General features: G+C 47.8%; 1 protein-coding gene across 2 annotated transcripts in view; it reads right to left on the minus strand.

Annotated features, from left to right (window-relative positions):
• Positions 1-18,338, minus strand: part of ARHGEF6 (Rac/Cdc42 guanine nucleotide exchange factor 6) — a 210,417-nt gene extending 192,079 nt beyond the window's left edge. For both annotated transcript variants that reach the window (XM_075323761.1, XM_075323760.1), the window contains exon 1: positions 18,106-18,338. In XM_075323761.1, the coding sequence (XP_075179876.1) occupies positions 18,106-18,270 (165 nt within the window). In that variant the 5' untranslated portion in view covers positions 18,271-18,338. The remainder of the gene's footprint in view (positions 1-18,105) is intronic.
• Between the last annotated feature and the right edge of the window lie 215 nt (positions 18,339-18,553).

The raw sequence follows: 18,553 nt of genomic DNA on the forward strand, positions 1-18,553 counted from the left end.
TATATAATATATGGGAATAGATCCCTCTGTGTGTAATGACTCTATACAATATAGAGGAATAGATCCCTCTGTGTGTAATGACTCTATATAATATAAAGGAATAGATCCCTCTGTGTGTAATGACTCTATATAATATATAGAAATAGATCCCTCTGTGTGTAATGACTCTATATAATATATAGGAATAGATCCCCTGTGTGTAATGACTCTATATAATATATAGGATTAGATCCCGCTGTGTGTAATGACTCTATATAATATATAGGAATAGATCACTCTGTGTGTAATGACTATACAATATAGAGGAATAGATCCCTCTGTGTGTAATGACTCTATATAATATAAAGGAATAGATCCCTCTGTGTGTAATGACTCTATATAATATATAGAAATAGATCCCTCTGTGTGTAATGACTCTATATAATATATAGGAATAGATCCCCCTGTGTGTAATGACTCTATATAATATATAGGAATAGATCCCGCTGTGTGTAATGACTCTATATAATATATAGGAATAGATCACTCTGTGTGTAATGACTCTATATAATATGTAGAAATAGATCCTTCTGTGTATAATGACTCTATATAATATAAAGGAATAGATCCCCCTGTGTGTAATGACTCTATATAATATATGGGAATAGATCCCTCTGTGTGTAATGACTCTATACAATATATAGGAATAGATCCCTCTGTGTGTAATGACTCTATATAATATAAAGGAATAGATCCCTCTGTGTGTAATGACTCTATATAATATATCGGAATAGATCCCTCTGTGTGTAATGACTCTATACAATATATAGGAATAGATCCCTCTGTGTGTAATGACTCTATATAATATATGGGAATAGATCCCTCTGTGTGTAATGACTCTATATAATATATAGAAATAGATCCCTCTGTGTGTAATGACTCTATATAATATATAGGAATAGATCCCTCTGTGTGTAATGACTATATAATATATAGGAATAGATCCCTCTGTGTGTAATGACTCTATATAATATAGAGGAATAGATCCCTCTGTGTGTAACGACTCTATATAATATATAGGAATAGATCCCTCTGTGTGTAATGACTATATAATATATAGGAATAGATCACTCTGTGTGTAATGACTCTATATAACATATAGGAATAGATCACTCTGTGTGTAATGACTCTATATAATATATAGGAATAGATCACTCTGTGTGTAATGACTCTATATAATATATAGGAATAGATCACTCTGTGTGTAATGACTATATAATATGTAGAAATAGATCCCTCTGTGTATAATGACTATATAATATGTAGAAATAGATCCCTCTGTGTGTAATGACTCTATATAATATATAGGAATAGATCACTCTGTGTGTAATGACTATATAATATGTAGAAATAGATCCCTCTGTGTATAATGACTATATAATATGTAGAAATAGATCCCTCTGTGTGTAATGACTCTATATAATATATAGGAATAGATCACTCTGTGTGTAATGACTCTATATAATATACAGGAATAGATCACTCTGTGTGTAATGACTCTATATAATATATAGAAATAGATCCCTCTGTGTGTAATGACTCTATATAATATATAGGAATAGATCCCCCTGTGTGTAATGACTCTATATAATATATAGGAATAGATCCCTCTGTGTGTAATAACTCTATATTGTCACGCTCCCCGGGTCCTCGGCTCCCCTTCCCGGGTCTCCTGTCCCGCTCCCCGGCTCACCTGCCACGCTCCCCGCGTCCCAGCCTCTTGTGCCCGTCCTTCCTAGGCTCCCTGGCCGCCGATCCCGGCGCCCGACGGCCTCCCAGGCCCTGGCCGGCTCCCCTGCGTCCTCCTCTCAGCCTCCTTCCCTGGCTTCTGGCACCCGGGCCGCGCGCATGCGCATTAGGGCGCGCGCGCGGTCACTGACCCTTTCTTAAAGGGCCAGCGCCCATTAACAGGAAATGAGGTTAGACAGGTACGGGGTATAAAGGGGGTTCTTGTCCAAGGGGGCGGGGCCTGATCTTCGTGTTTTCTGAGCTAGGAGTCAGGTCTCCTTGTGTTTTCCTGCCATACTTACGTATCTCTCTTCTAGAGCTGATCCCGCCACGCCATCCAGTCCTGCTGAATCCCGAGCCCCGCACGCTGTCCGTCTGCCATCTGACAGTCCGTACCATCTCGGATCCCTGCGGTGACCCGTCATCTTGCTCCAAAGGTTCCGGACCCCGCCTGACATCATCTTGGCTTCCGAACCTGAGCTACGTCACCCGGACTGCCATCTGTGACTCCGTGGTCCCAGGGACTCCTCCGCTACCTTCACTTGCACGGACTGTTCTGCTGCCCATCAGTGCTTCAGCTACCGGACTCCCTACCACCATCTTAGAGTTCGGCCCAGTGGATCCACCTCCTGGGTCTGCCCGACCGCCCGGCCCTGACAGTAAGATCAGGCCATGGATCCCGCTGCAGCACTATTGGCCCTGCAAGAGGAACTCCAACGCCAGCGTGAAGTCCAGACCCGCATGCTGCAATTTATGACCTCCGTGGACACCCGCCTGTACACGTTACAAGCATCAATGACGCCTGCGGCAACCAGGTCCCCAACTAGGCAATCCACGGCTCCCGCACCAGTGGCAGCCGCGTCGGATGCCTCCCGACTCCGTTTGGCGTCACCACCTCGTTATGCTGGAGATCCCAAGACCTGCAGGGGCTTCATAAACCAATGTTCCCTTCATTTCACGCAGCTGCCACATCTGTTTGCCTCCGACCAAGCCAAGGTCGCCTTCATCATGTCTCACCTGGAGGGCGAGGCACTGGCGTGGATGAACCCCTTGTGGGAGAAGGAGGACCCCATGACCAAGGATCTTCAAGAGTTCCTGCAGGCCTTTCGCAGTACCTTTGACGAGCCGGGACGCGCCTCTGCGTCTGCTTCATCACTTCTCCGCCTACGTCAAGGAACACTGACGGTGGGCCAATACGCCATCCGTTTCCGCACTTTGGCTTCTGAACTCGGGTGGAATAATGAGGCCCTGACAGCCGCCTTCTGGGAAGGACTTTCGAGTCGCATCAAAGATGAGTTGGCGGGTCGTGACGTGCCCTCCACCCTAGATGCCCTGATTGCCCTAGCCACTCGAGTGGACATTCGTTTTCAGGAGCGCTCCAAGGAGCTGGTTCGTGAGCGACGTGCGGTACGGCACTCCTCCCCGCCACAGAAATCCTCTGTGCCACAGTCATCAACAGCTGGGATTCCTGTCCACGAACCCATGCAGGTTGACCGAGTAAGACAGTCTGACCAACGTCGAGCAGAGCGGCTCGCCAAGGGCCTCTGCTTTTACTGCGGAGAGGGCACACATCTCCTACGCTCCTGTCCGGAAAGGCCGGGAAACTCCAAAGCCTAGGGTTGGTAGGAGAGGCCACCCTAGGTGCTGGGACTCTCTCAGACCCAGTTATGTGGACGGTACAAGTATCAACAGGAGAGACGCGCTTCACGGCTGAGGCATACCTCGACTCCGGAGCAGCAGGCAATTTTATCCAGCAGGCCACGGTGGACAAATACCAGCTGCCTGTTACTCTACTCGAGAAGCCCCTACTGATTGCCTCGGTGGATGGGAGACCCCTCTCTGATACCATCTCCTGGATCACCAAGCCGGTGGAACTGCGTATCGGTGCTCTGCACACCGAGAACATCTCTCTCTACGTCCTTCCACACATGTCCCATCAAATCCTGCTGGGACTTCCTTGGTTGCGAACACACGAACCATCAGTCAGCTGGGGTACTGGCGAAATCACCCGTTGGGGCTCTGCCTGTCATGAAAGATGTATAAAGTCTATACAACCAGTCCGACGACCTCCGGTTCCTGAGTACCTACCGGGTCTGCCCTCGGCCTATTGGTCCTTCGCGGACGTTTTTGACAAGAAGGAGTCCGAGGTACTTCCGCCACACCGTCCCTACGATTGCGCCATCGACCTGCTCCCAGGAACAACACCACCTCGAGGACGGATATATCCGTTGTCTCCAGCCGAAACCAGGGCCATGTCCACCTACATCACGGAAAGCCTGGCAAAGGGATTCATCCGGAGATCCTCCTCTCCTGCGGGAGCAGGCTTCTTCTTCGTTAAGAAGAAAGAGGGTGACCTACGCCCATGCATTGACTACCGGGGCTTGAATCAGATTACCATAAAAAACAAGTACCCTCTACCGCTCATCCCCGAATTATTCGATCGGCTCAGAGGAGCCCGTGTGTTCACCAAACTGGATCTTCGGGGTGCCTACAACCTAGTTCGTATCCGCTCTGGAGACGAATGGAAGACCGCGTTTAATACTCGCGATGGGCACTATGAATACTGCGTGATGCCCTTCGGTCTGTGTAACGCTCCTGCCGTATTCCAAGAACTGGTGAACGACATTTTCCGGGACCTCCTCTACGTATGTGTAGTAGTGTATCTGGATGACATCCTTGTCTTCTCTCCGGACCTCCAGACCCACAGAGAGAACGTAAAGCTGGTTCTACAAAGACTGAGAGAGAATCATCTCTACGCCAAATATGAAAAGTGCGTCTTTGAGCAGTCTTCTCTTCCTTTCCTGGGATACATCATCTCGGGTACTGGGCTGCAGATGGATCCAAAGAAGGTCTCCTCCATCCTCCACTGGCCTCCCCCGTCTGGACTGAAGGCAATCCAACGGTTCCTGGGATTTGCCAACTACTACCGCCAGTTTATCCCTCACTTCTCCGCCCTGACTGCCCCTCTCTCCGCTCTGACCAAAAAGGAGGCTAATCCAAAGGACTGGTCACCTGCGGCCGACGCCGCGTTTTGCTCCCTGAAGCGAGCATTCGCCTCCTCTCCTGTACTCCACCGACCGGAGTTAAACCGCCAGTTCACCTTAGAGGTGGATGCCTCCTCCTCAGGAGCTGGAGCAGTGCTCATGCAAAAATCCTCCTCCGGGAAGATGGTGACTTGCGGTTTCTTCTCTAAAAGCTTCTCAGCACCTGAACGTAATTACACCATCGGTGACCGAGAACTATTGGCGGTCAAACTGGCTCTGGAGGAGTGGCGCTACCTCCTGGAAGGAGCAGTGTACCCTGTGATTATCTACACGGACCACAAGAACCTGGAATACCTGCGGTCCGCTCAGCGACTGAACCCACGACAAGCCAGGTGGTCCTTATTCTTTGCCAGGTTTGACTTCCAGCTTCACTTCCGACCCGCAGACAAGAATATACGCGCTGATGCCTTGTCTAGGTCTCTCATGCCTCTGGAGCAGGAGGAAGAGACTACCCAACCTATCATCTCTCCTAGCAAGATTGTTCCGGTGGCCCCTGTCACTCTGGCCCAGATACCACCCGGGAAGACCTATGTCTCTGAGACCGACAGGCAAAAAGTGTTACACTGGGGTCATGCCTCGAAAACAGCCGGCCATGCAGGCCAGAAGAGAACATGGGGTGCGATTGTACGCCATTACTGGTGGCCATCCCTTCGCACGGACGTTGCCGCCTTTGTCTCTGCCTGCCCCTCTTGTGCCAGGAACAAGACGCCCAAACACCTGCCCTATGGCCGTCTTCTGCCTCTGCCGATACCCTCAGTTCCATGGCAACACATAGCGATGGACTTTATTACGGACTTGCCAGTATCATCCGGACACACAGTCATATGGGTCGTGGTGGATCGGTTCTCCAAAATGGCTCACTTCGTCCCTATGCCCGGACTGCCCTCTGCTCAGGAACTCGCGGAAGCCTATATACAACATATCTTCCGCTTGCATGGCTTTCCTTCCCACATCGTGTCCGACAGAGGAACTCAGTTCACCTCCCGCTTCTGGAGGGCTCTCTGCAAACATCTGGGAGTGACTCTGGACTTTTCTTCCGCTTACCATCCTCAGTCTAATGGCCAAGTGGAAAGGGTCAATCAAATCTTGACCTCCTTCTTACGTCACTATGTCAACGCCCATCACGACGACTGGTCCACGCTTCTGCCTTGGGCTGAATTCTCCCATAACCACCACGTCAGTGAGTCGTCCTCCAAATCTCCCTTCCATGTCGTTTACGGACTGCAGCCTTCCGTCCCGTTGCCTATATCCCCTTCTTCGGATGTCCCTACTGCTGATACTGTAGCCCGTGACTTCGCTACTATTTGGGACTCTGTCAAGGCGTCCCTTGGGCGCGCTTCCCAGCGGATGAAGAAACACGCTGACAAAAGGCGTCTAGACCCTCCGTGTTTCTCTCCTGGTGACCTGGTCTGGCTTGCTTCCCAGTACATCCGACTGAAGATACCTTCCTACAAGCTGGGTCCTCGCTACATCGGGCCGTTTAAGATCCTCAGCAAGATCAATGAGGTCTCCTACAAACTGAGGCTTCCGACCACGATGAAAATACCCAACTCCTTCCACGTCTCTCTACTCAAGCCGGTGTTCCTTGGTCCCTTCTCCGCTGCTGCCAGTCCGGCTCCTCCTCCTATTGCTGAGGACGACATCTATGCGGTAAGGGATATCGTGGCCATGAAGACTGTTCGTGGCCGGCAGTTCTTCCTGGTGGACTGGGAGGGGTATGGTCCTGAGGATAGATCCTGGGAACCCAGGGAGAACGTGGGCTCTCCTCTGATCCGTGCCTTCATGTCCCGGTTGCGGGGAGGGGGGCGTGGGGAGGGGGGTACTGTCACGCTCCCCGGGTCCTCGGCTCCCCTTCCCGGGTCTCCTGTCCCGCTCCCCGGCTCACCTGCCACGCTCCCCGCGTCCCAGCCTCTTGTGCCCGTCCTTCCTAGGCTCCCTGGCCGCCGATCCCGGCGCCCGACGGCCTCCCAGGCCCTGGCCGGCTCCCCTGCGTCCTCCTCTCAGCCTCCTTCCCTGGCTTCTGGCACCCGGGCCGCGCGCATGCGCATTAGGGCGCGCGCGCGGTCACTGACCCTTTCTTAAAGGGCCAGCGCCCATTAACAGGAAATGAGGTTAGACAGGTACGGGGTATAAAGGGGGTTCTTGTCCAAGGGGGCGGGGCCTGATCTTCGTGTTTTCTGAGCTAGGAGTCAGGTCTCCTTGTGTTTTCCTGCCATACTTACGTATCTCTCTTCTAGAGCTGATCCCGCCACGCCATCCAGTCCTGCTGAATCCCGAGCCCCGCACGCTGTCCGTCTGCCATCTGACAGTCCGTACCATCTCGGATCCCTGCGGTGACCCGTCATCTTGCTCCAAAGGTTCCGGACCCCGCCTGACATCATCTTGGCTTCCGAACCTGAGCTACGTCACCCGGACTGCCATCTGTGACTCCGTGGTCCCAGGGACTCCTCCGCTACCTTCACTTGCACGGACTGTTCTGCTGCCCATCAGTGCTTCAGCTACCGGACTCCCTACCACCATCTTAGAGTTCGGCCCAGTGGATCCACCTCCTGGGTCTGCCCGACCGCCCGGCCCTGACATATATAATATATAGGAATAGATCACTCTGTGTGTAATGACTATATAATATATAGGTATAGATCCCTCTGTGTGTAATGACTATATATAATATATGGGAATAGATCCCTCTGTGTGTAATGACTCTATATAATATATAGGAATAGATCACTCTGTGTGTAATGACTATATAATATATAGGTATAGATCCCTCTGTGTGTAATGACTATATATAATATATGGGAATAGATCCCTCTGTGTGTAATGACTCTATACAATATAGAGGAATAGATCCCTCTGTGTGTAATGACTCTATATAATATAAAGGAATAGATCCCTCTGTGTGTAATGACTCTATATAATATATAGAAATAGATCCCTCTGTGTGTAATGACTCTATATAATATATAGGAATAGATCCCCCTGTGTGTAATGACTCTATATAATATATAGGATTAGATCCCGCTGTGTGTAATGACTCTATATAATATATAGGAATAGATCACTCTGTGTGTAATGACTCTATATAATATATAGGAATAGATCACTCTGTGTGTAATGACTATACAATATAGAGGAATAGATCCCTCTGTGTGTAATGACTCTATATAATATAAAGGAATAGATCCCTCTGTGTGTAATGACTCTATATAATATATAGAAATAGATCCCTCTGTGTGTAATGACTCTATATAATATATAGGAATAGATCCCCCTGTGTGTAATGACTCTATATAATATATAGGAATAGATCCCGCTGTGTGTAATGACTCTATATAATATATAGGAATAGATCACTCTGTGTGTAATGACTCTATATAATATGTAGAAATAGATCCTTCTGTGTATAATGACTCTATATAATATAAAGGAATAGATCCCCCTGTGTGTAATGACTCTATATAATATATGGGAATAGATCCCTCTGTGTGTAATGACTCTATACAATATATAGGAATAGATCCCTCTGTGTGTAATGACTCTATATAATATAAAGGAATAGATCCCTCTGTGTGTAATGACTCTATATAATATATCGGAATAGATCCCTCTGTGTGTAATGACTCTATACAATATATAGGAATAGATCCCTCTGTGTGTAATGACTCTATATAATATATGGGAATAGATCCCTCTGTGTGTAATGACTCTATATAATATATAGAAATAGATCCCTCTGTGTGTAATGACTCTATATAATATATAGGAATAGATCCCTCTGTGTGTAATGACTATATAATATATAGGAATAGATCCCTCTGTGTGTAATGACTCTATATAATATAGAGGAATAGATCCCTCTGTGTGTAACGACTCTATATAATATGTGTTTCTCTTTTTGCATTGTATTGCTGAAATAAATTAACTTTTTGAGGATATTCTAAGTAATTGAGATGCACTTGTATTTATTATATTGCCACGAATACAATGCCCTGTTTCTGATATGTGCTCTTTTGTGAACTTTCTTTTGTATATTTGCCCTCACTATTTTAATATATAATTTTTATTTATTTATCTGTAAAATCATATTTTTATGCCAATGTTCTTAGTTGTGTGGCTATTTAGCCCACTATGTGCAAAGCATTTGGGGACATGAAAGGTTCCCTTTAACCTACATTAACTTGTCTTTCTATGTTTCCGTGCTTTCTTGCCCAGTTACACGAGTGCAGATTATACAGAACAACCCTTGGATTACGCCTGTATTACAGCGGCGGCAGGAAGCGATCCCACACGGTATAGATGAGGAATGTGTAGGCCGGGCCGCTCATCACAGCAGAGGAGGAGCTGAGATCTGGATTCAAAATGTGTCTAATCAAACGCCATGTGGCTATGTGTAAGGGTACTTTCACACATCCGGATTTTGGCTCTGCGGCACAATACGGCGTTCTGCAGAAAAACCGCAACCGGCTTTTGTAACGCCGATTGCGGTTTTTTTTTGCATTGACTTACATTAGTGCCGCATTGTGCCGTAGGGGCTTGCGTTCGGTCCGGTTTTTGCCGCATGCGGCAGATTTAGCCGATGCGGCGGCCGGATCGAACGTACCCTGCAACGTTTTTTGCTCCGGCAAAAAACACCGCATCGCGCCGCATCCGGCCGCTGCGGCGCATTTTTCAATGCATCCCTATGGAGGCCGGATGCGGCGCGATGCGGAAAAAACCGCATCCGGTCGCCGCATGCGGTATTTTCCACTGCGCATGCTCAGTAGCATGCCGCAACCGGAAAAAACCGGACCGGCCGCATGTAAAAACTGATGCAAAGGATGCGGTGTTTTCACCGCATCCGTTGCATAGTTTTCACAGCCGGATTGAGCCGCAGGGCTCAAACCGGATGTGTGAAAGTAGCCTAAAATGTGACTTCCTCCTTTCCGCAGATGTGCGCTGTTCTGCATGATGTCCTCACGCTGGTCACGGTGTAACACGGGGTGTTTACAGGTCTATACTGTACAGATCCCTTATCCAGGGCCTCTAGACCGCTCTGCGTCCATATCATAGCCATGTATGTCTTTGATTCTATACAGATTTCATTTTTCATAACATGTCCCATGCTGAATTCCAGAGATATTCTCCCACGGTATCATCTTCTGGTGGAGAACACCATGCTACATATAGGGAGCGCGCTGCTCAGCTTATGAGCCCGTTATATAGTGTGCCAGGACTGTAGGCATCGGATCCATAGGCTCTATGCAGTGAGCAGGACAGTTAACAGCAAACCGACAGCAAGAGGTATTACTTCCAAGATCCCCATCAATTAATAATAATAATATTTATTCATTTATATAGCGCTGTTAATTCCACAGCACTTTACATACAATGGCAACACTGTCCACATTGGGGCTCACAATCTAGGTTCCCTACGAGTATGTTTTTGGAGTGTGGGAGGAAACCAGAGTACCCGGAGGAAACCCACGCAAACACGGGGAGAACATACAAACTCTTTGCAGATGGTGTCCTTGGTGGGATTTGAACCCAGGACCCCAGCGCTGCAAGACTGCACTGCTAACCACTGAGCCACCGTGCCGCCCTGTCTGGTAGAATCACAATAAGATTGGGTGCACATGATCCAGACAAACAGAGTCCTCTCCTGCGGGGCAGCAAATGTCCTCCGCAGGAGACCGCAGCGGCCTGTGCCCACGATCAGGGTTCAGGCCGCTGCTGACTTTCGCTTTGTTCTCCCTCCGGAGAACAATTGACATGCTGCGGCTCGGGAAGACATGCCGCATCACCGCATGTCAGTTTACCTCGTAGAGAAAAGAAGCAAAGTAGACATCGGATTTCTATAAATCCCATCCATTGTGCTTGTACTGTACAACGCAGCATTTTGGAAGCAGAGAAAACAAGCTGCGTCCAAAACGCTCCTAACCCTTGCATGTGCATCCACATTAAGGGGGATTAGTACTTTCATAGATAAGGGTTCTCTACATACATTATGCAACCTGAACGCGGCGGGTCCTGACCTGGGGGGGGCGCGAGTCTCCTCCGCAGAAGCACGCAGCTGCCCACGATCCAGGCTCCAAAGCAAAGAATTGACATGTTGTCGCTTGGGAACCGCACCACAGGTAAGTTTTCCCTACAGGAAAAACAAGCACGGTGGATGGGGTTTCTAGAAATACCATCCACTGTGCTTGTACCGTACAATGCAGAATTCTGGAAGCAGCAAAAACACGCTGCACCCAAAACTCTGTGAACCCTGGTCGTGGGCACGCAGCCTAAGGGGGATTAGTACTTTCATACACTAAGGGGTACTTTACACGCTGCGATATCGGTACCGAGATCGCTAGCGAGCGTACCCGCCCCCGTCGGTTGTGCATCACGGGCAAATCGCTGCCCGTGGCGCACAACATCGCTAGTCCCTGTCACACGCACTTACCTGCCCTGCGACGTTGCTGTGGCCGGTGAACGGCCTCCTTTCTAAGGGGGGCGGTTCGTACGGCGTCACAGCGACGTCACACGGCAGCCGTCCAATAGCAGAGGAGGGGCGGAGATGAGCGGCCGAAACATGCAGCCCACCTCCTTCCTTCCTCATTGCCGGTGGACGTAGGTAAAGAGATGTTCATCGTTCCTGCTGTGTCACACATAGCGATGTGTGCTGCCGCAGGAACGACGAACAACATCGTACCTGCAACAGCAACGATATTTTGAAAAGGAGCGACGTGTCAACGAGCGCAAAAACGTGAAAAATCGTTGCTCGTTGGGGTCACACGCTGCGATGTCGCTAACGGCGCCGGATGTGTGTCACTAACGATGTGACCCCGACGATATATCGTTAGTGATGTCGAAGCGTGTAAAGCACCCTTAAGGGCTCCATTCATCATTTGTTTTATTTTAAATAACTTTATTCCCTTCCTTCACATTCGGTATTCATTGAATTTTTGGGGTCAAATTCTTCAAAATAGAGCAGGCAGTTCATGATTTTTTTGCAAAATCCGAAAATGCCTTTATTCTTTTTAGAACCAAAAGTTGCATGTTTCGCAAACATGTTTTAATATTTGTGCAAAAATTCTCTACATACATAGGATTGTTCTAAGAGAAGGACTGGAGTACAAATGTTTCCAATTTTTCTAAAAAAGATATAATTGATTAAATGGCTGTAAACATCTTGAAACCCCTAACCCTGCCAATGGAGAATATAAAAACAAACAGGCGAACATATAAAAAACACACAAATGAAAAGAAGAATAAGTTGCAAATGAAAAACTGTCGAAAAAGAAAACAAAGGCTAAATCAAAAAGGCACAACTGCAACAATGAATCGGGCCCTAGATCTTAAAGGGAACAAACCAGCAGGATTTTCATATATAAAGTAAAGCCAGTGCTATACTGATGCTAGGATGCTGAATGTAAGCAGAGCTTTTGTTCTGAGATTGGATATTTAATTTCAGAAATATGTGCAAGTAAAGTTCCAGCAATGCACTGCTATTTGATTGACAGGTGCAACAGGAAGGGAATTTGTGGGTCGGGTCTTGCAATCTATTCCTGCCTTTGCCTGTCTGCCTGCACCGGAATTAACATCTATGATGCTGAGAGGGGGAGGAAGGTCAGGCAGGTAGACAGGGGTGGGAATAGATAGCAAGATCCGACCCACATATTCCCTTCCTGTTGCACCTGTCAATCAAATAGCAGTGCATTGCTAGAACTTTACTTGCACATATTTCTGAAATTAAATATCCAATCTCAGAAAAAATGGTATGTGTACATTCAGCATCCTAGTGCCAGTATAGCAGTGGCTTTACTTTATATATGAAAATCCTGATGGTTGGCTCCCTTTAAGTTTGCAGCCTGTGGTACATGTGCTCCAGGGGGTACATGCTATGTCTCTAGAGAGGGTTTTTTGCAATGTCTAGGTCTGTTCTCCTTTTATAGTGTGGGGAGCTTGGCATAAAAACATTGCAAAACACTAAGATTAATATCCATCCAGGACCGGACTGGCCCACTGGAGAGCAGGAGAATCCTCTGGTGGGCCCCTTTGCAGTAGTTTATCACTTAACATAATCAGTAGTTGGCACAATACACTTGTTTCACTATCTACACACAAAGGAAACATCTCATCATACATTTTACAAACTGCCCAGTATATTTTTATATATCCAGTTCTTGAGATCGATATCAGTCCATGAGACATTATGTGGCTTATCCTGTTCATGCGCCATAAATGTTTCAGATTGGAATACACTCTATTAGTTTTCCATTGTTTTTATTTTAATACACCTGAAATATATAATCTAAACCTGCACCAAATTTGGAATATATGTAGCGTAAGTGGTGGTATCCGTACACATAGGAGGCTGCATGGATAAACTACACTCATTATCCTTTATCAAAGATGATATTATGGAGGAAAATACACTGCAGGGGACGTTTTAGCACAAATTCCACATAGGATATTGCTGTTATGTATGCCATTTACCTGAAAATATAAAACCCTATTGAAACTATGTGAGCACTATGTGAAAGTTTTTGCAGATACCGGGATTCTCTACATTGAAGAATTTCTGGCGTGTGTTTAGGAATGTGTCTCTATTGGGTTAATACTTGCATAAACACGGTTCTCACAGATCACTACAAGCTGCGGGACTGTTCCTGCCATGGGCAATGCACTTTCGCCCATTATTAAGCGCCAGTTGGCGATATACAAGTCGATCATCCGTCGTTTTCTGGCTTGTTTCACCCTCTGTTTAGTAATAAATGTGCTGCTGACTACACTGAGTTTTATACTGGTACAAACGATCCAATCCTCCGACAAACAGACTTACAACACGGGTCGCTTATCGATTATTGGCGCGAATAAATGAAACTTAACATTTATGCTGCGTTCTAAGACTGTAGCAGCATTGGTATCCATGGGAAACTTAACCCTTAGGCTGCATTCTCAGACTGCGGCAACATTGGGATCCACAGGAAACTTAACCCTTAGGCTCCGTTTTCAGACAGCAGCAGCATTGGGATCCATGGGAAACTTAACTCTTAGGCTGTGTTCTCAGACTGCGGCAGCATTGGCATCGATGGGAAACTTAACTCTTAGGCTGCGTCCTCAGACTGCAGCAGCATTGGGATCCACGGGAAACTTAACTCTTAGGCTGCGCTTTCAGACTGCGGCAGCGTACAAACGATCCAGTCCTCCGACGAACAAACTTACAACACAGGTCGCTTATCGATTATTGGCTCAAATAAATGAAACTTATCCCTTAGGCTGCGTTCTCAGACTGCAGCAGCATTGGGATCTACGGGAAACTTAACCCTTAAGCACTTTGCACTTGAAATGCATAAGAGAACCAGCATGCTTTTTTAAAATATTTTGATATTTTTGTGCAATAAACTCTATTATTTTATCCTGGTGCCTATCCTACACACTTTTTTCATGCTTTACCTGTGGTCACAGGTGGAAGGCACATGGACTCATTTCCTGGAGCAATAGAAGTGAATGCTGGCGATGTTTGCTTTGTTTTTGCTGCTTAACCCTTAGGCTGTGTTCTCAGACTGCGGCAGCATTGGGATCGACGGGACCTTAACTCTTTGGCTATGCTCTCAGACTGCTGCAACATTGGGATCCATGGAAAACTTAACCCTTAGGCTGCATTCTCAGACTGTGGCAGCATTGAAATCCACGGGAAACTTAACCCTTAGGCTCCGTTCTCAGACAGCGGCTGCATTGGGATCCACAGGAATTTAACCCTAGGCTGTGTTTTGGGATTCCCGGGAAACCTATCCCTTAGGTCAGGGTTCCCCAACTTTAGTCCTCCAGGGCCGCCAACAGTGCATGTTTTCAGGATTTCCTTAGCATTGCATGGGTGTTGGAATCATCAACTGTGCAGGTGATTAAATTATCACATGTGCAATACTAAGGAAATCCTGAAAACATGCACTGTTGGCGGCCCTTGAGGACTGGAATTGGGGACCCATGACTTAGGTTATGTTCTCAGACTGCGACAGCATTGGGATCAACAGGAAACTTAACCCTTAGGCTCTGTTTTCAGACTGCGGCAGCATTGGGATCCACAGGAAATTTAACCCTTAGGCTGCGTCCTCAGACTGCGGCAGCATTGGGATCCACGGGAAACTTAACCCTTAGGCTGCTTCCTTGAGACTGCGGCAGCATTGGAATCCATGGGAAACTTAACCCTTATGCTGCGTTCTCAGACTGCGGCAGCATTGGGATCCACAGGAAACTTAACCCTTAGGCTGCGTCCTCAGACTGCGGCAGCATTGGGATCCACGGGAAACTTAACCCTTAGGCTGCTTCCTTGAGACTGCGGCAGCATTGGAATCCATGGGAAACTTAACCCTTATGCTGCGTTCTCAGACTGCGGCAGCATTGGGATCCACAGGAAACTTAACCCTTAGGCTTGAAACACACATCCGTGAAACACGTGCGTGTTTGGTCCATTTCCGTGTATACTGGAGACACGGCCAAACGTGCACCAATGTTACTATATCTCAGCGGTTACAATTGCGTTTTTGGTTATGTCCGTGAGTCCGTCTCCGTGATGCGTTTTTTGGTCCGTGTCTCACGCCAGCATGTCCGTTTTCTGCACGCAAAACGCAGCACGGACCCAATGAAAGTCAATGGGTCTGTGCGCACGTCCGAGTGACACGGACGCATCTCTGTTTGCTCCCTGTACGTTTTGTGCTTTTTTCATGTGATGTCGGTCTTTTTTCTTTTTCTGTTTCGTTCTCTCCCTCAGTCCGTCGGTCGGTCTCTATGTCTGTCGGTCGGTCTCTCTGTCTTATCTGTCCCTCTAGCTGTCTGTCGGTCAGTTCCCCCCCTCTCTCATACTTACCGTTCCCCGATCTCCGGCGCGGCGCTGCACGGCTGTTATAATAACTCCGGCGGCTTTTACTATTTTGAAAAAGCCGGCCGCCCATTAATCAATCTCGTATTCCCTGCTTTACCCGCCCACCGGCGCCTATGATTGGTTGCAGTCACACACGCCCACCACGCTGAGTGACAGGTGTCTCACTGCACCCAATCACAGCAGCCGGTGGGCGTGTCTATACTGTGCAGTGAAATAAATAAATAAATAATTTAAAAAAACGGCGTGCGGTCCCCCCCATTTTAATACCAGCCAGATAAAGCCATACGGCTGAAGGCTGGTATTCTCAGGATGGGGAGCTCCACGTTGTGGGGAGCCCCCCACCCTAACAATATCAGTCAGCAGCCGCCCAGAATTGCCGCATACATTATATGCGACAGTTCTGGGGCTGTACCCGGCTCTTCCCGATTTACCCTGGTGCGTTGGCAAATCGGGGTAATAAGGATTTATTGGCAGCCCATAGCTGCCAATAAGTCCTAGATTAATCATGTCAGGCGTCTCCCCGAGATACCTTCCATGATTAATCTGTAAGTGACAGTAAAAAAACACACACACACCCGAAAAAATCCTTTATTAGAAATAAAAAACACAAACACATTCCCTCATTACCAATTTATTAACCCCGACAAACCCTCCATGTCCGGCGTACTCCACGGACCTCCAGCGTCGCATCCAGCTCTGCTGCATGGAGGTGACAGGAGCAGCAGAAGACACCGCCGCTCCGGTCACCTTCACGCAGCTAATGAGATGAGTAGCGCGATCAGCTGCTGTCAGTCAGGTAACTCGCGGCCAACGCTGGATCCAGCGGTGGCCACGGGTAACCTCAGTGACAGCAGCTGATCGCGCTACTCATCTCATTAGCTGCGTGGAGGTGACCGGAGCGGCGGTGTCTTCTGCTGCTCCTGTCACCTCCATGCAGCAGAGCTGGATGCGACGCTGGAGGTCTGTGGAGTACGCCGGACATGAAGGGTTTGTCGGGGTTAATAAATTGGTAATGAGGGAATGTGTTTGTGTTTTTTATTTCTAATAAAGGATTTTTTCGTGTGTGTGTGTTTATTTACTGTCACTTACAGATTAATCATGGAAGGTATCTCGGGGAGACGCCTGACATGATTAATCTAGGACTTATTGGCAGCTATGGGCTGCCAATAAATCCTTATTACCCCGATTTGCCAACGCACCAGGGCAAATCGGGAAGATTTATTTCACTGCACAGTATAGACACGCCCACCGGCTGCTGTGATTGGGTGCAGTGAGACAGCTGTCACTCAGCGTGGTGGGCGTGTGTGACTGCAACCAATCACAGGCGCCGGTGGGGAGAGAAAGCAGGGAATACGAGATTGTTTAATGAGCGGCCGGCTTTTTCAAATTAGAAAAAGCCGCCGGAGCAGTGTGAACGCTGTGCAGCGCCGGTGATCGGGGAACGGTGAGTAAGAGAGAGGGGGGGACACTTCAGTCACTTGGGGGATTAGCGGTCACCGGTGAATCCTTCACAGGTGACCGCTAATCAGTACACGGCACACAGACAGAGCCGCAGCATGACTATGAAGTCGGGTGAAGTTCACCCGAGTTCATTCTCATCCTGCTACTCTGTCTTCCGACATGTAGTAACGACATTTTGCATCACACACGTACATTTCACACGGACAACACATACACATGTCAGTTATTTCACTCACGCACACACGGACATTCCACACGCACATACGGCTAGCATACGGGATACACACGCAGGCCACACATACCATAAAAACGGACCTAAAAAACGGAAAACGGACCCGAAAAACGGCCCGTTTTACACGGACGTGGTTTTCACGGATGTGTGGCGGAGGCTTTAGGCTGCTTCCTCAGACTGCGGCAGCATTGGGATCCATGGGAAACTTAACCCTTATGCTGCGTTCTCAGACTGCGGCAGCATTGGGATTCATGGCAGTTCAACAACTGTATATTAAATAATTTTTTGATCATCAGATTACATTTTTTTTTCATCTCTTTACAGAGGCCCATAGCTGCAGCGTGTGAACACAGCCTAAAGTCTATCCTCTATTATTGAAATCTATTGTTCTCTGCTATCAGCCATGTCGGGCTGCAGAGGATGGAGTGCTCTTCACGCCTTATCTCAGCAGAGATCTCCAGCTCTGATCATCTCCTCTTACATATATGTAACATTAGCGGCTTTCTCCTTTGTTTAACGACCTTTTATTATTTGCCTAAAGTTTTGCCAGTTCTCTATAACTTTCTCCAGCTGCTCAGCTTAACCCTACAATTCCCAGCATACTCTGACTGCTGAGAGTAGTAGGTCCTGACATCTTATATTTCCAGAGATCAGGGCGGTTCCCCCCTCGCTTGCAGCCCCATATCACAACCGTATACTGTATATGTATCTCCATAGCTCAACCACGTCATGCTCGGGTTTAACCCCATGCTTACCTTGTCCACAGAGCCCGGGAGCAGCCGGTTCATCAGTTTGCACAGCACCACCCCATCCTTGAGGGAGCACTTTAAGAAGTCGTTTGGGTCACAGATGTTCTTCTTGGGGGAGTTGAGGACCCCCAGGGAGATGAGCCAGGTGACAGTCTGCTCCTCTGGGTTCATGGCTGCGCTGCTGGGACTAGATCTCTGTAATGTACCCACATCCTGATTACATCTCAGGCTTCTTCCTTTTTCTGTGCACCAGCATACACAGGAAGCAGCGTTATGTCAGACACTGTGCGCTGCTGGAGACTGGGGTGACTCCAGGGAGATCCGACTCTGAGAAGTGTTTGAGCCCATAAATCATTCACCAGAAGATACAACCTTCTCTGCTAGTTCTTATTACATCTGTGTCTGGGAAAGCTGGGTGATGAATCATATGATTGATTCAATCAGCTTTCCTGAA

Source organism: Anomaloglossus baeobatrachus, chromosome 9 (genome assembly GCF_048569485.1).
Source record: "Anomaloglossus baeobatrachus isolate aAnoBae1 chromosome 9, aAnoBae1.hap1, whole genome shotgun sequence".
NCBI lineage: Eukaryota > Metazoa > Chordata > Amphibia > Anura > Aromobatidae > Anomaloglossus > Anomaloglossus baeobatrachus.